The following is a 21,450-nucleotide window of genomic DNA, read 5'->3' as shown; positions in this document are numbered from 1 at the left end:
GGCGATTCCGGGCGTGACACCTCTTCGTGAGGGCTACAACCCTGCTACGTGGATGTTGGAGTGCATCGGTGCAGGTGTAAGTCACATGCACGACAACCCGGTGGACTTCGTTGAAGTTTTCAACTCCAGCGAGATGAAACAGGAAATGGACGCACACTTGGCTTCCGAGGGTGTGACTGTACCAGTTCCTGGATCCACAGAGCTCGTGTTCGCGAAGAAACGTGCAGCGAATTCTTGGACACAAATGACGGCTCTGGTGGAGCGATTCATGAACTTATACTGGCGCACACCGTCGTACAACCTGACTCGATTTGCAATCGCACCGCTTCTTGGCTTGCTGTTCGGCTTGATTTACGTGAGCGTGTCGTACACCTCGTACCAGGGAGTCAACGCCGGTGTCGGTATGGTATTCATGACGACGCTATTCAATGGTGTGGTAGCCTTCAACAGTGTCCTACCCATTACGTCTCAAGACCGCGAGGCATTCTACCGTGAGAGAGCAGCACAAACGTACAACTCACTCTGGTACTTCGTGGGTTCTACCGTGGCTGAGGTTCCCTACGTCTTCGGTTCAATGCTGTTGTACACGGTCATCTTCTACTGGTTGGTGGGCTTTTCCGGGTTCTGGACTGCTGTTCTCTACTGGATCAACACGTCGTTCCTGGTTCTGCTGCAGACTTATCTCGGTCAACTGCTAGTGTACGCGCTGCCGAGTGTGGAGGTTGCTGCTCTGTTGGGTGTCATGCTCAACTCGATTCTCTTCCTCTTCATGGGTTTCAACCCGCCGGCCAACGCCATTCCGTCCGGTTACAAGTGGCTTTACACGATCACTCCTCAGCGCTACTCGCTTGCCATCCTTGCTGCCCTCGTGTTCAGCAAATGCGACGATCTCCCCACCTACGACACGGCCACACAGCAGTACGTGAACGTCGGTGGTGATCTTGGCTGCCAGCCCATGACAAATCCGCCTGTGAGCATCGACCACATCACCATCAAGGAATACGTCGAGTCCGTGTTCGAGTACAAGCACGACGAAATCTGGCGCAACTTCGGCATCGTCCTCGCGTTCATCGTGGGTATTCGCCTCCTTTCTCTGCTGTCGCTGCGCTTCATCAACCACCAGAAGAGATAGATACAAGTCCACATGACACCCTTTAAGGCAGTAATACTTACACATACAACACGTACCTCTGCACCACTACACCTTGTCATTGTTGCTGCCTGTATGCATTCAAAGGCAACCACACGGACCCTGCAAGTATAACGAAATATTTCCAACTTGACTTCCAATTTTGTTTCGGTACTTTGAACTTTTCACGGATCAGCAAGCACAGCGACGGTCGAGATGGGGAACTGGTGATCCAATCGCGCTGTGTATCGAGGTTTCGCTGGTGGGGCAACTTCTTCTGCAGCCTTTCTAGTAGCTTCAGAAGATGAGTCTGCATCACCCCCTTCCTGATCGAATCGCTCGCCAGATTTCAGCTGAGTCGCACCTGCTTGGGAGGTATCCTGTGCCGCTGAACTCGACTGCGTGCCTGTGCCCACTTCTTCATCTTGATTCTCCTGTTCTCTGCTAGTAGCTGGACTATTCTCACTGTGTCGCTGGGGCTTCACTACAAAACACAACGTCACATCACCATGAATATTAGATCCCACGTCTCCAACAACACATGAATTTATCTTACAGAACGCATCAGTGGCAGCCTTGGCATCTTTTGGGAGATTGACGAAGCCCACGGACGAGCCGATTGTACCTCGGCATACCGACGGCAGTCGATGTAAATATCCATGACCGACTTCAGCTCCTAGGACACCGTCACCTCCCCATCGCTCGGTCGGAACGATCGACACGATACGCACTTGATCCTCAAGCGAGCTATGCCATACATCCCACACTACAGTCAGAAACCCTCTCCCCAAAAATTCATTGTTTAAGTCATGTACCCACTTGTACACATAGCACTGGAAGGACCCATCCAGAGCGTCCAGGATCTCATCATGCAGGTCCTCCGCATCCGCGAAAACACGCCCAGGTGTGCCTAGCAGATAGTCTGAATCTGCCCGAAGCCCCGCACGCTCAGCCGGCGACGATTCAGCCACATTCTACACCCAATTATTGTGGTTCTAATGAATAAAATTGACAACTATTGTGGCAAAAGTGGCGTGACAATTGTACGTACAAGTACGTGCAGCAGTTGGTCCTCAGCTCCTTCGTACGAGTCGAACCGGATAGTGACGCCTAGCAAGCCTTTTCCGGGCCACTTGCGACTAGGCGTGAGCTGCAGCTCCCGCGTGGTTTGCGCCTTGACGTTGAACACTTTTAGCTGCATGGGGCGATCTTCACTCTGCGCGATGAGCTCCATGAGCGTTGCATCTTTCGTGTCCTAAATTGAAAAAAAGCTTAGATTAGGTATGGTGGTCCAATGTGGCACAATGCCTAAAACCTACGAGTCGGATGCCATTCGCCTCGAGGATGAAGTCAAAGAAGCTCACAAAGCCCACGGTAGACGCCGGTGACTGTTCCTGGATGCCCAGCACGCGGAAACCGTAGCATTCGCCGCCCTCGATGGTGCCGTCGTCTCTACCGTCATGGCGGAGCTCCTCCTCCCCAGACAGAGTCGAGTTCTCGTTCCCCATTTCAGAGATTTAGGACTGTGTACACATTTGCGTACCTAATTCTACGTATCCAACCGAATTACAGCCAAACGCTAAGTACGATTGAATCAACTTCTAGTTTGTGGCATAAGGACGTTGGCAAAATGTGCACTACAGTATGCAAGGTTGTTTTGCGCAGTTCTCGGATTTAAAGTGTCTCCGCACGGTGTGCTAGGAAGAACGAAAGTTATTAGATAGATTGGTTGTTTCGTCACCGAACGTGCGCGCTGCTAGCTGCAGCCAAAGGTGTCTACGAAGCTATGTGGATGGGAGATCAGAAAGTAAAGCATGATTCTGCTCAACGCACAAAGGTACACGACCGCACGCGGTGCGAATCGCCATCCTCCGCACTCATACAAGAGGTGTCAGAATATAAAGCTATTCATCACTTATCCCATGAAGGCACACCAACAACATGCAAATATACATTCTCGGAGCGGAGAGTTCCTCAGGAAAAACAGCCAGTTTATATCCTCATTCTTCTTCGGACGGTAATTCCAAAACAAAGTTGGACATCACTGGAACCTCCTTGCGACCTAAATGTGTCCATGAACTCGAGACATGCCTGTACTTGCCAGTAGCAATTGTCAGAATGCCACCTGCATTGGGCTGGCAGATCAACACTCCCGTGAACACCAGTGATTATCGCACGCTCTGATTGGCTCGTGAAAGGGTAATTACGTTTGTAAAAACAAGGTGTGGTGTACATGATTGAAGTGGCATGTCTTACAGGCTCCATGCCAGCATGTCTAGCTTCGTCTCCTGGACTCAAAGGATTTAGTCACACAAGAGGAGCTCAAAACGATGCCTTGACGCGATATGAGCCCGTTGAAACATAGTAGCAGTACGTAGGCGCTACCCTGAGCATACCACGCTCGATAGTAAAAGCAGCGACACACGAGAGGCGACCACGTTAGGCTACAGTCGTGCAGCGAATTGCACTATGCCATGGAGTCGGCGGTGAGGACGTTCCAATGGCGACCAGCGTAGGGATTCGTAGCGCCCGTCGCAGTGCGAAGGGGCATGCACCGTTTCGGATCGCGCTGGTGCAAGATGATATAAGTTTCACACCGCCGTGTTTTCTCCTGCGGTCGAGAACGCGGCAGCAATCCTAGCAAAGCTAGCTGGGACAGCTTCAAGACGCTAGCGTGCCTGCAAATTTCTGCTTGGCGAACACGGTTGTCAAGAAATGCGATGTCGTTTGGTGATTCCATTATGCATCCAGCCATCGCATTCTCGTGAGCTACGTAGGCTGGACGTCTTCGCGCTGATCGTGGATCTTGCAGCAAGCTGCTGCTCATGCGCAATCCCGACACGCGACACGGACTCTGCAAACCGACGCTGCCAGTCAATTGAAGCGCTTGAAGCTCCATTGCGGGCAATCGTCTCAAGTCCGTACTGCTCGCGCATGACAGCGAGTGCGATCTATGGCAACTTGTTGTGCGTTTGATGAAGGCTGGCAGCACCACTTTATGGACACAGGGTTGGTACTATTGCATTCGGCAACTATCCGAATTCAATGATAGTACCAACCGGATGCAGCTCTTGCTTTACAATGCCACAACGTACCCAAGTGCTCGAGTGTCTCTGCCTTGCTTCGTCTCCAGTGGAGCAGCAAGCAACGGCGGCATTCACGCAAATGTTTTCAAATCGCCCGTCGAGCAGATAACTTGAGTTCAGTATGCGAGGACTTTTCGCAGCGCATCGACAAAGTGGTGCCAAAGCCAAATTTCGCACTTCAAATCCGCGTTCCGCGAATTTGCCGATTAGCTTGCCTGCAACTCAGTGTGGACCGCGGACTCGACACCAACAGTTCGCATGCTACAACCGCAAAATTTGGCGTTGTTTTTGCTTCGAGAGCAACCAGCTCCAAACCAGGATCCGTTTCACACGCGGCGGCCTGGCGATGAAAAGAGCAGGTTCAACCTTATTCTCTCGCTACGTCACACGTGGAAGCTCACGACGTAGTACGAACACTGCGACTGCGCTCGCTCAGCCGAAAAGTAGCTGATGTGCCGCAGTCCGTGACGGCAGCGAGAACCAGCCATTCTCTAACTCAGCAGGAGCTTGAATGAACAAAAAATGCAGGTGTACTACCTTGATGTTCCAAATACCGATCCCTCTGCCAATTTTCACTTGCACTCCAGATCGTCCGTTTGACCCAGAAGGAGTGATGGTCAAGATCTGCGACGGCCGTTTCCCATGAACGGTACCCATCCAGTGAGAGCCGCTTTCAATTATGGTATGGGCTCGCTCATTCACACATTTGCTCGCTTCCCCGTACGCAGGACGATCGATTCACAGCCGACCGACATGATGGCAGCCAAGCTGGACGACTACGTGATCCAGCGGCGGCTGGCGCCCGCACTCTTCGGCGACGTGCTGCTGTGCCAGCACAAGCCGACTGGCGACATGGTGGCTGTCAAGCGCGTGCTGCAGAGCGCCGCCAACGCGCAGCTCACGCTCGCCAGCAACAAGAAGGTGCGCGAGAACGTGGCACTCGAACGCGCACTGTACCACCAGCTCAACCGCGTAGGTGGTCACCGCAATCTACTCAAGCTACGCGACGAAATCGAGTTTGACGGGTATCTGTATCTTGTTTCGGACTTCTGCGCACGTGGCGAGCTATACGAGCTCGTGAGCTCCGCCGAGGACGGCAAGCTACCGCTGCCCATTATCACGAAATACATGCGCCAGATCGCCAGCGGTGTCCAGTTCCTCCACGCCAACGGCTTCGCACACCGCGATCTGTCGCTAGAAAACGTTCTGGTCACGGACGACGACCAGTGCCAAGTGTGCGACTTTGGCCTTGCCGCCTCCACAGCCAAACCCAGTCGCGAGACTGTAGGCAAGCTCTTCTATATGGCACCTGAGGTGCTAGCTGGAGTCCAGTACGACGCCACCAAGGCTGACGTCTGGTCGCTCGGTGTGATGCTCTTCATTATGCTTATCGGAGCTCCTCCCGTTGAAACAGCGTCGTCGTCGGACGCCAGATTCAGACTCATTACTAACAAGGGAATCAGGAAACTCATCGACCGCTGGGGGCTCACGAAGGAGCTGCCGGCCGCCGCTATTGACCTTATCGCCGACATGCTCGAGGTCGACCCGGAGCAGCGCATCTCAATGGCCGAGGTGGTGTCCCACCCGTTCTTGCTGCGCTCTAGCACTATCGCCTCGCCTCAGCGCGTTGCTCCGCCTAAGATGCAGCAGACGCGCGTCGCGTCGCCGGCCAAACAGACGCCGCAGACGACGGCCTCGTACTCGTCGGCGCCGTCGACGTCCATGTACTCGACGCGCCCCGAGTCGGACGGCATCGAACGCAGCGGCTGCCGCCTGCTGTTCCACAAGATTCACCGTTTCTTCTCGCGCCGTCACAACAAACGCGTGATGGCTGTGCGACGCGGTTCTGGATCATCAAAGCGAGCGCACGCCAAGCGCTTCGCAAATGCCGCCTGAAGGTGGCTAGGCCGTCGTTTACGTGGGCTCGCCGAGCTCGTGGCCGCTATCAACCGGCCACATCGCAACAGCCTGTCCGACGCATTCGATGGCCGCAAGACGCTGGACGTTGTGTATTTATTCGGGGCTGCTGGTGTCCCCGTCCATTTGTAAGAGGAATTATCAAAGTACTAAAAGTAGATAGACGTATGTACGCATAGCAATAAACAACTCAAAATTCATCCAACTACTTCGGATAGACGAATATACAGATGCCAGGAATTTGATAACACAGTTGCAACTTGCAAGCTTGGGGCCCTGGCAAATTGACGTAGTATCAACAACGCGTGTTTGAGGGTCATTTTGGTCTACACAGACCAGCAGAATGGGAATTCATGATGGCAAACTCACGGCGCACGGTTTAAGTACAAGTTTTATACAACGATAGAATTAGTTTTAGTAGCAATAGGCAGTGCGCTGTTTGCACCCCACGGCTGGAAGGCTTGCGGCGGGTGATAGTAACTGGCCTGGTCGTCTTCGTGTTCGTACAGACGGCTGCGCGCTTTGCAGTAGCACGCACATACCGACACGACGGCGACGACGAAGATCAGCACACAGCAACAAATTGCCAGCGCAATCTGCCATGTACTCAGGAACTTGTCATTTTCTACAGACGACACACCACAGAATCACGCTTGTCAATAGAATTTCTCAATTAACTGAGTAAGAGATGCATCTCCTTACCTTCGCTGTCTGCGTGGCTGCCTGTGGCATCACCCACGCTGTCTCTCGAGCTTGAGTGGCTATTCTCGGTAGGTGTGGAGTTGTCTTTCGAGCCCGTACTGGACGATGAAGTTGATGACGAGCCTGCATCTGTACGCAAACAACAGTGTTCAGCATCAGGAAGTAGTGAAGTATTCAGATTCCTGTCTTACCTGCGGTGGGGGATGGCGCAGAGGTGGCTGGCACGGGTGATGCTGTAGCTGTAGTGGCGGAAGGCGCAGTGGTGGCCGGCGCGGGCGACGGTGTGGCGGTCGTAGGTCTGGAGGTAGCGCTCGCCGATCCGCTGGTGCTAGCCGACGAACCGGTCGAGTAATCGCACGTCCCGCAGTCTGTGCCGTACGTGCATGTACCGTTACTGTTGACAGCGAAGCCGTAGACGACACCTTGTGTCTTCTCATAGCATTGGCCGCAGTTGCAGCCTCCTGCTCCCGTACGCGCTCCCTGTTGCGAGCCACTGCAGGTGCAGCCGGGTGTGCCACCGGGCCCGAATCCAGTCAACGTAGTTGTGTAGCAGATATCAGCGCATGCTGCCGCGTTCACTACAGTCGAGATAACGACGCATTAGCCCAGCAACGCCCCTCGGGTGGAGACACTTTTCGAGACCTTACTTACCCAGCACGAACCACGAGGAGATCGCCACATTGGCCAGGAGTGCCACGAAGATTGGCCACGACCGCATACTTCCAGGTGTGGCCACGCCGTCTGGCTAGCAGGCAGGCTTGTTGTCTCCTCGGAAGTTGCGATGTAGTCAAGCTTGAAGACGCGAGGATCAACGGACAGCGCCACATTTCAGTCATCCTCGAGACCTTGTGGTGCGCAATCGCACTTCCGCACTACCGAACTGTAAATAGGCATTTTTAGCCGAGACGAATCGACATCTGAGCCAGGAAGCTCGTTCGAAGCACGACCAAGCTCTATAGGGCCCATCGATCTTGGCATGGAGTTCCAGCGTGCCCGCCAGCACCTGTGCGCTAGGACACGGACATGGCAGTCCACGCTGCAGCGCTCGTTCCCATCGTTATCTTACGAGAAGCGAGGCGTGATGTCGTAGTGACACCACGCCGATCAAGTTGTCGGTTCGGTGTGCTGAGCAATACCCCGATCTTCAAGCCGTTCGCGTTGGACATCCCATCCAATGTCAAGATCGCCTTCGACACGGTGAGGACCGCTGCACGATGCGGCATGTGCGTACGTTTGCACCTACGGGCTAGCCAACCCGGGAGTAAGCGACGCCGAGACATGTCGTATCCGGTGCGACGCAGCTCGTAATGCACTCCTTCTCATTACCACGAATGCCCCCATAGAACGTTGTCACCTTTGTCGCGCATGTGGAAAACGCTGGCTGCTTCGAGGTTTCTGGTAGCTATTCCAGATTGAGAAGTGAATGTTCCATTGGGCCACAGTGACAGTCACAGTTACTTCAGTACTTGGTGGAGATAACTCGCCACTCTCCTCTTCAACCGCAACATCTTTTTTTTTTCAGACACATCCATACTTCCGAAAAATACGCAGGCGTTCACTTCGCACATGTTCAGTGTAAAAAGTTGTGTTGTGCTAACTTCGAACTGAAGCTTGTTTCGATGGAGAAAAAGCGTCGAACATCAAGCAACTTGTGCGTGAAACGTTAGAGCTTGAGGTGACTCGCAAGACAAACCAAGCAGCGTAACTTGCCTGCAGTCAAAGAACCAAAACTGCGTCTTTGGGGAATGTGCGCTGCGACGAAGCGGCAATAACGTCTGAGGCACTCAACCTCCCACTCTACGTGGCTGGTCCCCGGTATCCTCTCGCGTGCGCTTCGATGCTCTTCCAGGGAAAACCATGCCGCTGATTTGCCAGCTGCCGAATCGCTAGCGACCGTAGCTTACATGACCATTCACCCAGCTCATTTACAGAAACGGTAGTGGCACCCCAAGAAGCGACCTTATCTGAACTCTGCCATCCCCGAGCACTGCAGCTCAGGGGCGTCCACCCATCAGCTATCCTCATTTCCAAACTGTCATCGTCAAGAACAAGCGGTTAGTGTCCAACCCAAAGGCCCTCCACTGTATTGACACCATTCCAACCAATATGGGCCTTCTCCGCACCTACATGGACGCGATGTTGACCGCCACCTTCTCTTCCCGCGGATCCTCGTCTTGTAGTGCCACCACACCCAACAAGGGCAACAACAAGGCACTGCAATCTCCTCAACCTTCCCCAGAACCGTCACCATCGTCGGTATCCACTACCGTCATCCGGTCACCGCCCAAACGGTTATCAGACTTGGAGGTGGTGGAGACCTTAGCACCGGCACTCTTCGGAGAAGTTTTGCTATGTCTTGACACCAAAACTGGTCGCCAATTCGCCGTCAAGCGCGTGGATCTTCGCTGCGCTCGAGATCAGGTGACAATTGGCAAGCGTATCCGAGTTGTTGAGAATTTGCAACAGGAGCGTGCCGTGCACCGCAGACTCGTTGCTGCGCAGACCACTAATCTGCTGCTATTGGAGGAGGAAGTGCAATACGGTGGCAATTTATACCTCATTTTTCCGTTCTACTCGGGCGGTGACCTGTTCGACGTGGTGCGTCACAGTCCACTTGATGGTCGACTACCGGAAACTACTGCACGTCGCTATCTGCGCGACGTGGTGCGTGGTTTACTGTGCTTGAAGCAAAATGGTTTGGCACACCGCGATATTTCGCTGGAAAACATAGTGTTGGATGCTGAAGGCGTGTGCCACGTGTGCGACTTTGGTTTAGCCACTAAACATGGCAAATTCGTGGCCCCCGGTAGAGTTGGTAAAGCTTGGTACATGGCTCCAGAGGTTTTCGCAGCCAAGGACCCGTACGACCCGCTACAAGCTGATATCTGGTCACTTGGCGTGTTGCTGGCAATTATGTTGGCAGGAGCCCCACTTGTCGAAAAACCCACTAGCGACGACCGTCAGTTCCGTGTCTTGAGTCATGGCGGCGGTGTACGAAAGCTGCGTCGAGCTTTCCCTCGCAAATTGTCTGAAGAAGTCTGGGATCTGATGGAGAAGTTGCTGACTTTGGATCCACACAAACGTCCTACATTGGAGCAGGTGGCCGAACACCCCTTCTTATCGTCGAACTACCACCACAGTGTCAACTACGTCAACTGCTGTTCCAGATAAAAAAAATTGTTTGTTCAACCTGTCTTCATAATAAAACGTCGTATATTAGCAAGGGTAAAGCAAACGTTCAATACATGTACGTCCATTGATGTCCTCGTTCTCTTTTTCCTACCCCTTAAAAGGAGTTCAAAAGGTTTCTTGTCATTAAGTGTGTCTTGTAGCTGGTGGTTGCTGAGTCGATAGGAAGTAGGCGAAGGCGAGGAACACCAGTGCCCGCCAGCCGAAGAATACCGTAAGTAGAGCCGCCACTGCCAAGTGGATCTTCTGTACGGGTCTGGCCGGCAGACCCAGTACATTTACTGCCGGTATAGTCACAGTTCCCTCCAAACCCACTTGTCGTGCCAATCCCTGCAATGGTGAGGCTCCAGCGGCTGCAGGAGCTGCCCCAGCAGTGGACGGAGCTGCTGGCCCGCCGTCGTGCACAGACCCGAAGCGTCTTTGAGGCTGCTGACTTTGCTGAGGCTGTTGGCGCGCGCGCACCCGCGGGTCGTCGTCCGGTACGATCTCTCCGTTGATAATGTGCACCATGGTCGCTTGATTGCGGGTGATCCTTTTTGGCAAAATCGACTTCTTGGCCCACGTGGCAAAATGCAAGCTGCAGATCTCCTAAGACTAAGCAGAAATTGTATTGGAGGACTAGGAGATAGAAGTGACATAGGATTGGCAGAAAAGATCGTTTAGCGACAATTGATTAGCGGAAAAGGTGCAAGTTGAAGTGTATTGTTACATGTGCACAGTGCGATGAGAAACATGCTCGTTGGCGTATTGCAGTCCTCGTTGGCGGCGCTTAGCAGCGGAATCCGTTAATGCAGCATTGGCACCTCGTACTCGAAATGCTGGCAAAGCCTTGGCCTGGCCTCGATGGTCGAAAGATACCAATTTCTCCTGCATCAAAACATGGACGCCTTCTTTCGCCAAAATGCTGCGACGGTCGGCAGCGGGGCTTCGAGGTGTTCCGCATCGCGGAGACGAAGATACGGACGACGACGGAGAGCTGAATGGCCTTGGAGGTATCCGTGAAGAAAGACTCATTTCTTGTTTGCTGGTGGTAGGACTGGCACATCTAGGAAGCTGCGATGAAACCATACCAGGTTCTTCTGTTGTTAACTCTTGACGTGCCTTGAGCACAATGGCAGTGACATTGCTACTGGTCAAGAGAGCGATTGGAGCGATTGACTCATCTCTTTCGCTGACGTATTGCATTGCTCGACTGACGGCCTCGCGAACTGTTTGCGCTCCAAGCCGTTGTAACAATAACTGTAACATGTCGACGGATACGAGAGTTCGCACGTATGGCATAGTGCGTGTTGCAAGTTGAGCTTTACTCAGCGCTTCATGAACTCGTTTCAACTTGTGTGGTGTAAGATCGCCCAGTGTAAGCGTCAAACAGTCAATTTTACCACGTGAAAGGTGCTCCAGCATCTCTGCGAATTCAAAGTCGTCATTATCCCGCTCTTCCAGCTCCTGTTCTTGCCTTACTGGAATTACCTCAGCACTTGAGCTTGAACTCGATAGTTTATCCACAAACGACGTACTCGTGGCATTTGCTTTTGTTTCCGGAGTATCGTCGTTGTCTTCCTCCTCCTCGCCCTCAGCTTCTTCGTTCAGCGTTGGAAGACCATTTACTGGAGTTTTGGAACTTCTCACAATATCCACTGAGAGCGGACTGTCTAACGGTGCCACCGGTACCCCATTTTCGGCGGGCTGATCAGTACAAGTCATCGCTATTTTCCTTGATGCTGCCAGAATCGCTGAAAAGCTGCTCAGGCCTCCCGTTGCGACAACAGGTCTTTCACGTACATCGTCTTCGTTCGACTGGCTGTTGCTTTCGTTTTCAAGAGTCAAGGACGATTCTGTCACTTCGTTCGATGGCGACGTGAATGATGAAGCGGGGGACTGCAGATCGGCACGAGCTAATAGCTGCAGTTCCGCTAGCTGCTCCTGTGTCGATTGGAGACGATTTTCATTGTTACTACTGGGCTGGAGCTCCCCACCACTGCTTCTCCGTGAGTCCTCTACGACATCGATCGAGAGTTCCATTGTCTCCAACAGATTTCGACTCAAAGCCACCGCTTTGCTTAGTCGTTGCCTAAACCAAGCGTCGGTTGAAACGTCCTGTCGACCATAATTGGACTTAGTTAACTGCTTTGAGACGGCGGATAAACTCTGGGATACTTTCCAACTTCTGCTTCACTGATGAGGGCAGGAACGACGACATGCTGCTCGTTGTGAGCAGTTCGAATACATCCTCTTTCACACTGTCACCATTGTTGACACCAGTGTCCCAAGACGGACGGAATCGTAACTGTAACCCACTTGCCGCCAACGTGAGCTGAGCTCCATCCAGGAACACAACTCGCAAGTCTCCAGTTGAATCGATACATCCACTCCCAACACCTGCAATCTCGACTCCTTTCTGAGCTTTAATTACCGAAGATATGCTCCGCTCCTGATCCGGACGTAATGCTACTTGGTGAGGAACAGTGAGCAAGTTAGATCGGTATCGGAACGACTCCAGCAGCGACTCCGGTAGGGTGTCGTAATGAATGAACGGGAGTTTACTCGCCTGGCCACGCAGTGCAATTCGACGTAGCTGCATGGTTCGCAATGCGAGACACTGGCAAAACCGAACGAACGGTGGCAAATACGGACGCTGACTGATGCGTGTGGTAGATGACCGGAAAGAACTTGAAGCACTGAATCCAGCTCGCGCTCCACTCACACCAGGTATCTCGTATCGCAGCGGATCACCCTGTGGAGTTGTAGCTGTCAGCACCCCACTAGCTTGATCATAGTACGCTTCCCATCCGTTGGATACTTTTAATTCGTAAGTCGGTGGTCTGCCGACTTCAGCTGGCTCCTTACAGCTCCACTGCAACTGCACCTTTGCATCACTAGAGTGACCTTCGTGGCTTTGAAATAGCCCGAAACACGATACATCTTGCAGTTCCAAATGTATAACAACCGATACGATCGGTTCAACATCTCTCGAGACTGCAAGAAACGATTTTTCGTCAAGTTGGCTGTTCTTCTCCATTTCTCCGTTGACTTCTTTTGATTCGGTGTGGTCATTGAATGGAGTGGGCAGTGATAGCTCGGAGAGATCGCTATAGTCATCGATAATACTGTCATCGTCGGGGCTGAAGCTGCTGTCGCTACTGCTGGCCGCAAAGGCAAATGATATCTGAGAAAACCTCATCCTATTTGGTGGAGCTTCTTGCTGTCCACGCTGCATAGAGCTCGGACGACTGTCTCCGAGTGTACGCCGTCGTCTGGATGTTGTCATCGCAACGGACGAGCTGGAGGATGATAGCACAAACCCTTCCTCTTTCATCGCCCGAATACCTGCAGCTCTGCGACTTTCACGCAATTTTTCAGGAGATCGGGATGCTGCACGAGGGTGTGGAGGCACAGGTTGTGGCATACGCGGAAGAGACTTGCGTCTACCATTAGACTGAGGCGGCGCTCGTTTCTGAGATTGATCGCGAAGCCAAGGATGTAGCAGAATTTGCTGAGCAGATGGCCGACTGAGAGGATCCTTCAAAAAGTCAAATAAAATTATGAGCTTACAAAACTCTATGGTCGTAAAAATACTTTACTTACCGGTGTGAGCAATCGCTTGATCAAGTCGCTAGCAGACGAAGAAAATCCGTCGGGGAATTTGAGCGGGTTTTGTCCTGCATTTGCCACGTTCTCTAGTGTTTCACTCACTTTGCGTCCTTCAAACGGCGGCTTCCCGAGTAATAAACAGTATAAAATACACCCCAATGACCACACATCCACCGCTTCATCATACGGCTCGTCCTCTGCCAGCAATACTTCTGGTGCTATGAAGTTTGGCGTCCCACACATAGTCACATGATCATCTCTACACCAAAGCAAAGCATCATTTTAACACATACACAACTGTATCTCTAAAACACAATAAGCTCTCACCCGAGTCTTGCTGCAAGCCCAAAATCCGAGATTTTCACCTCACCCTTGTCGTTCAGCAGTAAGTTGGCGAGCTTGAGGTCTCTGTGGATCACGCCGCTGGCGTGTAAATACACGACACCCGCCACTACTTGACGATATATTTTCTTGACTGTCTGCTCGTCCACCTTGCGACCTGGAAGGGCCTTGACGACTGCTGAGAGGGACCTTCGAGCGCAGTGCTCGAGCACCATGTAGTAATTTCGAGCGTCCTCGAAGACGCTCTCCACGTGAAGCACATGCGGGTGTCGCAGTTCGGCGTGAAGCACCATCTCTTGACGGACTTTGCTCTCCAATTGTGCTCGCTGTACCAACAGCTTGTCGATCACTTTGATGGCTACATGCGCCCCCGAAGCCTCGTGTTCGGCTAGATAGACTTGTGCTGTGGCGCCTTCGCCTAAGAACTCGAGTAGCGTGTACTCCTGTGATCCAAATAGTATTTTACAGTTAAATAACGGTGTGGTGAAGTTTTTCTGAGAAGAGGTGAACGATATGAACGCACGGATATCGAGTGCGGTGCGCGGGAAGAAGTGTCGGCGACGTCCGATACATGTTCCATGGTCGTTCCCGCGTTTTTGTTCGAAAATAAAAACGAAATTAAAATTAATTTCGGTTTGGAAGTCATACTTAATCGAAAATAAGCTTAAATTCGGCAACTTCAACACGATAAATTTTCGCTGATCGTAATGAGTGTTTTAGAATCGCTTGGCGCGGCTAAAGGTGATGTGGGGACCTGTACGGTGATCTGTATGGTACAAGTCGTAAATGGGGCCAGGCGTTTGCTGCGAGCCGGCAGATCTAAGGCGCGCTTCCTTGCCGAAAGTTGGGGATACGGTTTGCTGGCACTCTTGGAATGAGCCCTTGAGCATGAGATTTGGTCCTGGGCCGATGCTCTTGTTGTGAAGTGGCGGACGTAGTGACGTGCCTTGTTTGGGTCCAGGAGAGCTTCGACCCATGACTGGCGGCAGGTCGTAGATTGGGCCTGGAGAGGGCGTCGAGTTCTCTTGCAGGGGAGTCCGAGGCGCATTCTCGAAAGCCGACGAGCCGGCAGATCGATGCTCCGAACTCACTTGTTTACCGCACGACGTTGCCGGTTCATATGAGCCTGGTCCAGCTCCGGGATCAGCACGCTTGCGAGCGAAGTCCCAGTCCTCACGCGTGCTGTTTCCAAAGCTCTTCTTTGGACTTGTACCGATGCTGGTGGGAAGTGTGTAGAGAGCATCTGAAGCAGCAGCACCTGCTTGCCACCGAAAGCGCTGCTCCGTAGGTATGTACGTCGCAACCGTGTGGTGAATGCCGTACTTGGACGGTGAGTCGAACAGAGGAGGATGTGTGCTACCACCGCCGCTGGTTCCGTTTATCGTTCCGCATTTCGTACCAACTTGAACGTCAAGTGTCATTTTTGCAGAGCTGCTGTAGCTGGAAAGACCCGATATGATCCCCCCAAGTGGTTCACTCGTCGTTTATCGCAGAAGCATGAGATCTCTGCTCCTGGCCATTCCGGTATCCTCAGTACCAAACTACCAACTCACTACTATTTTTACGTCCCGTCCTCCAACTGGTATGTAGAGCAACATGAGGACGAGTGGCCCCACATTTGCAACAAACACAATTGAACAGAGACAACTAGCCTATCTTGTAACTCTTCGATGGTGAGTTCAAGAAGGACCGATATTTGAGCCCTCTTCCTGCTGCTCTACCATCTACACGTCGCCACTTTCGCCACATCGCATCAATTGGAGTAGTCGGCTCGGACATGGGGGATTGGAGACAATCGTCAAAGTTCTGCTTCTCCAATTGTAATCGTTGAACTGTTCTTGAAATCGGTCGAATGGATGCTGGCATTGCCCACGATTGGGACTCTCTTCGCTTCATTGGGCTTAATAACTCCAGCGTAGACAGCTGTGACGGCTGCGTCTGGAACACCATTGCTGTGTGTGTAGCTTGTCCAACAACCGAGCGCAAGTACAATTCCTTCCAAGCGCTAAAAACACGTCGGTGAAATTCTCGTCTCCTCTTCGTGGCAAACGCCTGGAAAATAGAGCGCTGTTGCTGCTTGTGGCGCGTAAGCTGGGATTGGTGAGCTGCTATCAACATTTCAGTGCGTTGTTCAGCATCTTGGAGCAACATATCATATCGTTCTCGCTCTTGTTCAGCACATTCCCGCTGACTTTTGAGTTGCAACTCGAGGCGTTCCTGCTGACTGTTAACATTTCTTTGATGACTTTCAAGCAGAGCCAGCAGCTTTGGTAGCTCCGATTTAATAATTTCGTCGCGAAGAAACAAAATTTGCTTGCGTTCATTGGCACAAGCTTGTCGAATACGACAACACGCCTCTCTTGCTTGTGAGAAGCACGTCATCGCCTCCTTTTTGATGTCCTGGAGTCGAGCTCGAGTGTCGTTGTTGCGTCGTTCCACCTTAGCAACAAATTGTTGCCTCGCCTGGACAAAGGTTGACATCCAAACCAAGAAAGCACCGTGCAAGACAAACCGATTATCCCACATCTCTTGACGCTTTCGTCTCCAGTGAATAGCTCGATTTCGAGTCACCAGTGCGTGATTAACGTCACGCTCCAATGTCTGAATTCGTCCTTGCATCAGGTCTTGCTGCTCTCGGGATCTGGTGAAGTCGTTGAGCTGAGGGCAGAGTGACCTTAGAACACACAAAAATTTAAGCCAGGCACATTATTAACATACCGCCAGCTGCGTGCGCACTGCTCCAGCCTCGATTTCCTGCTGCTTAATTACCAATTGAGTCGAAAGTTTTTCAATTTCTGCAGTCTGCACATTACATTTCCTTAAGAAAATCGAAGTCCAAATAGGGATTCACCATATTTTACCTGAGTTTTTTCTCGCAAACTTTGCTCTCCACTCTTTGCAAAGAGCAATTCGTTCTCGTGTTTCGCATTCTCAAAACAAGTCCTGGCGTCGGACAACTACAACCGGACGCACCAAAAGCAAAATCATCTCATTAATTAGCACGGAGAATAAGAAGAGGATCACACGAGAGTGACGAACTAACCTGAAGGCTGAGTTGCTGTTTTTCCTCGATTAGGTAGGCACATTTATCATGGGCAACTTGAAGCTGACGATCACTCTCCTCGCGAAAAGCTTTGAATGTGCTTTCACGCTGTTGCGTTGCAAACCTTACGGTTAAACATTTTGTACGCATTCCATTAGAGAATTTCTCTAATCTCACCTTTGCAATTTCGAGACTCTGAGCATCAAGCTGTTCAAGTAGATTGCGGGCTTTGGTGTGTGCTGCACTGAGCTCCGCTTCTAAGCGGCACTTGTCTGCACGTAGCTTGGCGACTGTGAGGCGGAGCTCTGCCTCACTGGCTCGTCGAGTTTCCAAGTCACACTCGAACTTCTGCACCAACTCGCCGTGCGCCTTCATTTCACGACTGCGAGCATTTTCCACCTGCCACTCACCCAATTTGTCATCAGTTCGATATCCAAGATCGTGAATGACAAGGAATCAATGTTTCCGTTCCCCGTACCTGGTGCAGCCGCGTCTGCAAGGAACACATACACGCCTCGAGGCTCGACATTTTCAACCGGGTGCATGTAAACGAATAGCTATTTTTGCTCGATTTTTTCAACCAAGCTTCATGTTTTTTCGTAACCAAGTTGAAGTGATCTGAAGTGTAACAAGCCAACGAAGTGCATTTTTTTCACGTTGTGTCCGTGCACCCACTACTGTACATCTCGCCGAGATGAAATGCGAGGCGACTTCATCATCGACCTGCTTCATCATTTTCGCGTCATTGCGACGTTGCACAGATTTGACTAGGGTGGATGAGGCCTCCTGTACTACTGCTGCTTCGTTGCAGTGTATCATGAATCTGCCACGCATGCTGATTTTGCTTCACGTCGGACTATGTTGATAGCAAGGTGTCATCTGTTGCATTCACTTTTCATCCAATCCACGGACAAAAATATTTATTTTCCACCAATCACCTTGCTTTCTGTCGAGTTGCAGCTGCAAAAATTTATTTCTTGGCGCTGATTCCGCATTCTTCCTTTTCGCTCGTCGAGCTCAGCAACTAGGGCGCCTCAGCATGGCGGTGTTCCACTTGTATTCGGCACTGAACTTGCTATGGATCCTGTGCAACAGCGCATGCATCAACTTCCTGCAATTCTGCCTGTGGTGTCTTGTGCGGCCGTTCAACAAGGCGCTTTACCGTCGGCTCATGGGGTGCGCTCTTCCTGCGACCATCACTCCTTTTTCATTCACCACTAACCAATGACCATCACTCTTCTTTTATCAGCTCCATAGCACAATCACTCTGGGTAGACGTCACATCCACAAGCTTCCCACAAACCAAGCTCTCGGTCACAGGCGAGCTACCGTCGGACCCAACTAAGCCCGTGATCCTCATCGCGAACCACCAAGTGGACGCTGACTGGTGGTACATTTGGCAGGCCGCGCGCCACCAACAAGCGGCTGGCAACATCAAGATCGTGCTCAAAGACCAACTCAAGTACCTGCCCATCATCGGCTGGGGCATGCGCCTCTTCCAGTTCCTCTTTCTACGGCGCCGCATCGACCAGGATGCTGAGCACATCAAGAAGTACATGGGCGGCCTCATCGCTGATAAATTCCCCTTCTGGCTCGTGTTATTTCCCGAGGGAACGACCATCCACAGTGAATATGTGACCAAGTCACAGGCTTTTGCAGCTCGAGAAGGTCGTCCCAAGTTTGAGAGAGTGTTGTTGCCACGTACGACAGGAATGCAGATCATTCTGGACGCTGTGGCAGAGGCCAAACCCGATATTTACGACCTCACACTGGCCTTCCCGTCGTATTCCGGTGAAGTACCGACGTTCGATATGGGATATGGACGCAAAATTGATACTGAAGTCCCGTCGATGAAGTCGCTGTTGGCTGGGAAACAGCCAGTGGGACGAGTGGCGTTGCATTCGAGGAAGTTTAAGTACGAGGACGCAGCTACGGACTTGCAGGGATTCCTGGATGCACGTTGGAAGGAGAAGGAGGAAAGAATGAATTATTTCATCGAGCACCAGCACTTCCCGGGAACGGAGAACACAGTGGAGATGGATCTATCGGTATGTACGGAGATTTTATGGATGTTTTGAGTGGTAGGAGAGGCTAATGACTGGTGTTTTTGTGTTATTTAGACCTCGTTGGGAGCAGTTTTCCGGCTGTGGTTTGGCATCACGTTATCGTGTATTGTGCTGCCAGTCGTCATGATGCTATTCTTCCCATGTACGTGCTTGCTGCTTTTGTTACTATTGATTGATTCAAGACAACTGACCATACATGTTGATGCCGTTCAGTGTATTTTACCTGGGTCGTCTACTGCTTCGTGTACTCGATTTACGACCGCACCACGAACTTCTGGTGGCCTTACATTTTCAATTTGTTCGTGGAAACTCACGGTCACTTCAAGCGGCAGCAGGCCAAGTATCTGTGAGGTGGGCAAGAGCGCTCAACTAGCCGCGGATGCTAAGAATTCGACAATAGTGTTTCAAATTTGGTGTCGGTGCGTGATACCTACTTGAAATTTTAAGGCCTCACTCTTTTATTTTTGAAAGAGTGGAAGCGAAAATTCAAAGCGTGGCGATCATAGCCACACCGAATTAATTAAGTGGACGGTTTGTCTGCATGAAAAAAATATTGTTATTCTTTTGTGCTGGGTCTGGTACGCACACAGTTGGAGTCTATTCGTCGTCATCGTCCGAGCCAGCCCAGCGTTGGAAGGTGAGTACGAATTCCTGGAACGTAATGGTGCCGTCTTGGTCGAAGTCCAGCTCCTTTATCCGCTCGTCTCGTATGGCTTTGGATGAAAAACTACTTTCCATGCGTTCCAGGCGTCTTGGCGAGTTTGGACCTGTCGGGTTTTGCCGCATTTGCTCCAGTACTTCACTCGTTTGGATGGTGCCGCTGGCGTCGTTGTCGAAGAGCAGATACGCGGTGACCATGAGATCCAGAGCTTTGGCGATGAGTTTCGACGCGTTCCCTTGTTCGGCTGGCTCGTCCGGAGGAGTAACTAACGTCACGTCCTCGGGAGCGTGCACAACGGAGTCTTTGATGGAGTCAAAATTGGTGATAAGACCCAGCAAATGTGCGATGGCAAGCGATACGACGAACTCGTTCTGGCTCAGCGAGTTGTCCCGCACCATGTCGGACTCGTAGAAAATCTCCGACACGTCAGTCTCTTTGATATGAGCGCCCATGGCATTGAGCGCCGCCTTGAGGCCCTCGAAGTCCAGTCCATCTTTTTCAGCCTGTACAAGTGATCCAAGTTATGAGAGATCGACCATTATCAAGCAGGCGAATGGACTTACGTTGGCAAATTGCCGATAGATGCTGCGGAGAGTAGTGAAGGCGTCTCTGACCAAGGCGAACTGGAGAACGATGCGCTCGAAGTGCATGGCTCGACCTTTCTTAGGGTCTGCACGTCGAGTGAGGTTGAGTTGACGTAGTGTGGCGATGATACGGGCGTCAATCGATGTAGGCTGCTTGGTGGATTCACGACGACCATCACTTGCCGGTCTGGCCTTGTCTACGTGGCTGCTTGCACCGCGGGGTGAGGTGATACTGGCTCTTGCACTCCTCAAAGATCTAGTCACCGCGGGCTTTGACACTCCACCGCCCATGATCGATCCGTACTAACTCGAGATGGAAGGTTGAACAGGTTGGCAGCTCAAGCGTTCACGTTTTGTCCCCACGACAGGCAGAGCAGCTCTGCGGAAAAAGAGGAACGTCCTCGGTCAGCAAGAGAAGAACTCGATATAACCATATTTATAGCGATTTTCGAGGAAAGCAGCCCAGTCAAACCTCCAACCTTGAGGAGCGGAAATAACCTGCTCAGATTGAGTTCGCAAAGGTGAATCCGAATTTTTTTAATCAGGGTGCTCGACATGAGATGAGTCTCTGTTTTGAGGACTAAATCTTTGATTAGCGTTGGTTAACGATTGTTAGTGGTTTCACTTCGGTGGACCTGAGGGCATGAGTGGGGCGAATCCTAGAGCTTTTATAGCTTTTGGGGCGTATTCGCGTATCGTGCGATAGCCTTTATTTTAGGTCAGAAACAAATTAGGTCACAGCCATTTGGTCATGTGACCACAAGCGTATGATCACATGTGGATATCAACAGATGCAAAGTGTCCATTTATTAGTAAAGCTGAATGCACTGAAACCATTCTTAGAATTGCAAACCTAGCTCAACGTGTATGAAGACTTACAAGACCTCTTCTTGCTCAGCGCAGTCGTCGTAGACAAGTTCCAATTCTCCATCCGACAAGTGGGGGTCCTCCTCGTCAGTACTGGAACTGCCACTATCATCGTCGCTCTCAGAATCTGTAGCTGATCTTGGAAACCGAAGACCAGCCCAAGTGTACCCAAGTTACATGAAGAGTGACCTGTAATACCTGGTACATGGTACCAGGTGCTCTAGGAGCCAATCATTGCATATCTACATAGCTTCATTATAGGTGACTTATAGT

General features: G+C 51.5%; 12 protein-coding genes across 14 annotated transcripts in view; 4 read left to right on the top strand and 8 right to left on the bottom strand.

Annotated features, from left to right (window-relative positions):
• PPTG_23552 (hypothetical protein) overlaps positions 1-1,201 on the top strand; it is a gene marked incomplete at its 5' end in the record, with an annotated part of 9,677 nt that extends 8,476 nt beyond the window's left edge. The window contains one exon of the mRNA XM_008911525.1: positions 3-1,201. Within this exon, the coding sequence (XP_008909773.1) occupies positions 3-1,132 (1,130 nt within the window). The 3' untranslated portion in view covers positions 1,133-1,201. The remainder of the gene's footprint in view (positions 1-2) is intronic.
• Positions 535-2,680, bottom strand: PPTG_14597 (hypothetical protein). 3 transcript variants are annotated; one of them, XM_008911523.1, is made up of 5 exons: positions 2,449-2,680; positions 2,181-2,384; positions 1,949-2,103; positions 1,686-1,876; positions 535-1,613 (listed from the first exon to the last, which is right to left on the bottom strand). In XM_008911523.1, exons 1-5 carry the CDS (start codon positions 2,635-2,637, stop codon positions 1,315-1,317), a joined length of 1,038 nt encoding a protein of 345 aa, XP_008909771.1. In that variant the 5' UTR covers positions 2,638-2,680; the 3' UTR covers positions 535-1,314. The 3 variants fall into 3 exon arrangements, with proteins under 3 accessions (XP_008909771.1, XP_008909772.1, XP_008909770.1); XM_008911524.1 differs by having other exon boundaries at positions 2,181-2,680; XM_008911522.1 differs by having other exon boundaries at positions 535-1,876.
• A 619-nt stretch (positions 2,681-3,299) lies between these two features.
• On the bottom strand, positions 3,300-4,229 carry PPTG_23551 (hypothetical protein). The gene has a single exon (XM_008911521.1). The coding sequence runs from the start codon at positions 4,026-4,028 to the stop codon at positions 3,597-3,599; it is 432 nt and encodes a 143-aa protein (XP_008909769.1). The 5' UTR covers positions 4,029-4,229; the 3' UTR covers positions 3,300-3,596.
• A 673-nt stretch (positions 4,230-4,902) lies between these two features.
• Positions 4,903-6,434, top strand: PPTG_14596 (CAMK protein kinase). The gene has a single exon (XM_008911520.1). The coding sequence runs from the start codon at positions 4,969-4,971 to the stop codon at positions 6,109-6,111; it is 1,143 nt and encodes a 380-aa protein (XP_008909768.1). The 5' UTR covers positions 4,903-4,968; the 3' UTR covers positions 6,112-6,434.
• On the bottom strand, positions 6,295-8,700 carry PPTG_14595 (hypothetical protein). Its single transcript, XM_008911519.1, has 4 exons — positions 7,486-8,700; positions 7,026-7,412; positions 6,835-6,963; positions 6,295-6,757 (listed from the first exon to the last, which is right to left on the bottom strand). The coding sequence occupies exons 1-4, from the start codon at positions 7,550-7,552 to the stop codon at positions 6,525-6,527; spliced, it is 816 nt and encodes a 271-aa protein (XP_008909767.1). The 5' UTR covers positions 7,553-8,700; the 3' UTR covers positions 6,295-6,524.
• PPTG_14594 (CAMK protein kinase) lies at positions 8,512-10,104 on the top strand. The gene has a single exon (XM_008911518.1). The coding sequence runs from the start codon at positions 8,941-8,943 to the stop codon at positions 10,003-10,005; it is 1,065 nt and encodes a 354-aa protein (XP_008909766.1). The 5' UTR covers positions 8,512-8,940; the 3' UTR covers positions 10,006-10,104.
• PPTG_23550 (hypothetical protein) lies at positions 9,989-12,045 on the bottom strand (the record flags this gene model as incomplete). The annotated part of the gene is made up of 2 exons (XM_008911517.1): positions 9,989-10,600; positions 10,733-12,045. The coding sequence occupies 2 exons, from the start codon at positions 12,043-12,045 to the stop codon at positions 10,150-10,152; spliced, it is 1,764 nt and encodes a 587-aa protein (XP_008909765.1). The 3' UTR covers positions 9,989-10,149.
• A 94-nt stretch (positions 12,046-12,139) lies between these two features.
• On the bottom strand, positions 12,140-14,536 carry PPTG_14591 (PLK protein kinase; the record flags this gene model as incomplete). Its single annotated transcript, XM_008911516.1, has 4 exons — positions 12,140-13,543; positions 13,609-13,873; positions 13,942-14,399; positions 14,480-14,536. 4 exons carry the CDS (start codon positions 14,534-14,536, stop codon positions 12,140-12,142), a joined length of 2,184 nt encoding a protein of 727 aa, XP_008909764.1.
• A 5-nt stretch (positions 14,537-14,541) lies between these two features.
• PPTG_14590 (hypothetical protein) lies at positions 14,542-15,377 on the bottom strand (the record flags this gene model as incomplete). Its single annotated transcript, XM_008911515.1, has 1 exon — positions 14,542-15,377. The coding sequence occupies one exon, from the start codon at positions 15,375-15,377 to the stop codon at positions 14,673-14,675; it is 705 nt and encodes a 234-aa protein (XP_008909763.1). The 3' UTR covers positions 14,542-14,672.
• Positions 15,378-15,603: 226 nt separating this feature from the next.
• On the bottom strand, positions 15,604-17,507 carry PPTG_14589 (hypothetical protein; the record flags this gene model as incomplete). The annotated part of the gene is made up of 6 exons (XM_008911514.1): positions 15,604-16,614; positions 16,675-16,758; positions 16,818-16,913; positions 17,000-17,107; positions 17,177-17,398; positions 17,478-17,507. 6 exons carry the CDS (start codon positions 17,505-17,507, stop codon positions 15,604-15,606), a joined length of 1,551 nt encoding a protein of 516 aa, XP_008909762.1.
• Positions 17,508-17,986: 479 nt separating this feature from the next.
• On the top strand, positions 17,987-19,661 carry PPTG_14588 (hypothetical protein). The gene is made up of 4 exons (XM_008911513.1): positions 17,987-18,175; positions 18,249-19,047; positions 19,120-19,207; positions 19,279-19,661. The coding sequence occupies exons 1-4, from the start codon at positions 18,039-18,041 to the stop codon at positions 19,413-19,415; spliced, it is 1,161 nt and encodes a 386-aa protein (XP_008909761.1). The 5' UTR covers positions 17,987-18,038; the 3' UTR covers positions 19,416-19,661.
• Positions 19,591-20,725, bottom strand: PPTG_14587 (hypothetical protein). Its single transcript, XM_008911512.1, has 2 exons — positions 20,290-20,725; positions 19,591-20,229 (listed from the first exon to the last, which is right to left on the bottom strand). Exons 1-2 carry the CDS (start codon positions 20,599-20,601, stop codon positions 19,663-19,665), a joined length of 879 nt encoding a protein of 292 aa, XP_008909760.1. The 5' UTR covers positions 20,602-20,725; the 3' UTR covers positions 19,591-19,662.
• Positions 20,726-21,450: the final 725 nt, after the last annotated feature.

The sequence above is a fragment of the Phytophthora parasitica genome, assembly GCF_000247585.1.
Source record: "Phytophthora parasitica INRA-310 unplaced genomic scaffold supercont2.42, whole genome shotgun sequence".
Lineage (NCBI taxonomy): Eukaryota > Oomycota > Peronosporomycetes > Peronosporales > Peronosporaceae > Phytophthora > Phytophthora nicotianae.
Note: the sequence above shows the minus strand (reverse complement) of the source record. Positions and strands in the feature narration are given on the sequence as shown.

Bases quoted from the DNA above. Each gene is read 5' to 3' on its own strand.
- PPTG_14597 (XM_008911522.1), bottom strand. From the start codon at position 2,637: ATGGGGAACGAGAACTCGACTCTGTCTGGGGAGGAGGAGCTCCGCCAT. The intron at 2,385-2,448 runs GTAGGTTTTAGG...TTTTCAATTTAG, and splicing joins AGGCGAATGGCATCCGACTC to GACACGAAAGATGCAACGCT. The intron at 2,104-2,180 runs GTACGTACAATT...AATTGGGTGTAG, and splicing joins ACCAACTGCTGCACGTACTT to AATGTGGCTGAATCGTCGCC.
- PPTG_23551 (XM_008911521.1), bottom strand. From the start codon at position 4,028: ATGGAGCTTCAAGCGCTTCAATTGACTGGCAGCGTCGGTTTGCAGAGT.
- PPTG_14596 (XM_008911520.1), top strand. From the start codon at position 4,969: ATGATGGCAGCCAAGCTGGACGACTACGTGATCCAGCGGCGGCTGGCG.
- PPTG_14595 (XM_008911519.1), bottom strand. From the start codon at position 7,552: ATGCGGTCGTGGCCAATCTTCGTGGCACTCCTGGCCAATGTGGCGATC. The intron at 7,413-7,485 runs GTAAGTAAGGTC...TCTCGACTGTAG, and splicing joins CTCCTCGTGGTTCGTGCTGG to TGAACGCGGCAGCATGCGCT. The intron at 6,758-6,834 runs GTAAGGAGATGC...TGTCGTCTGTAG, and splicing joins CAGCCACGCAGACAGCGAAG to AAAATGACAAGTTCCTGAGT.
- PPTG_14594 (XM_008911518.1), top strand. From the start codon at position 8,941: ATGGGCCTTCTCCGCACCTACATGGACGCGATGTTGACCGCCACCTTC.
- PPTG_14588 (XM_008911513.1), top strand. From the start codon at position 18,039: ATGGCGGTGTTCCACTTGTATTCGGCACTGAACTTGCTATGGATCCTG. The intron at 18,176-18,248 runs GTGCGCTCTTCC...TTCTTTTATCAG, and splicing joins CTTTACCGTCGGCTCATGGG to CTCCATAGCACAATCACTCT. The intron at 19,208-19,278 runs GTACGTGCTTGC...GATGCCGTTCAG, and splicing joins CATGATGCTATTCTTCCCAT to TGTATTTTACCTGGGTCGTC.
- PPTG_14587 (XM_008911512.1), bottom strand. From the start codon at position 20,601: ATGGGCGGTGGAGTGTCAAAGCCCGCGGTGACTAGATCTTTGAGGAGT. The intron at 20,230-20,289 runs GTAAGTCCATTC...TCACTTGTACAG, and splicing joins TCTATCGGCAATTTGCCAAC to GCTGAAAAAGATGGACTGGA.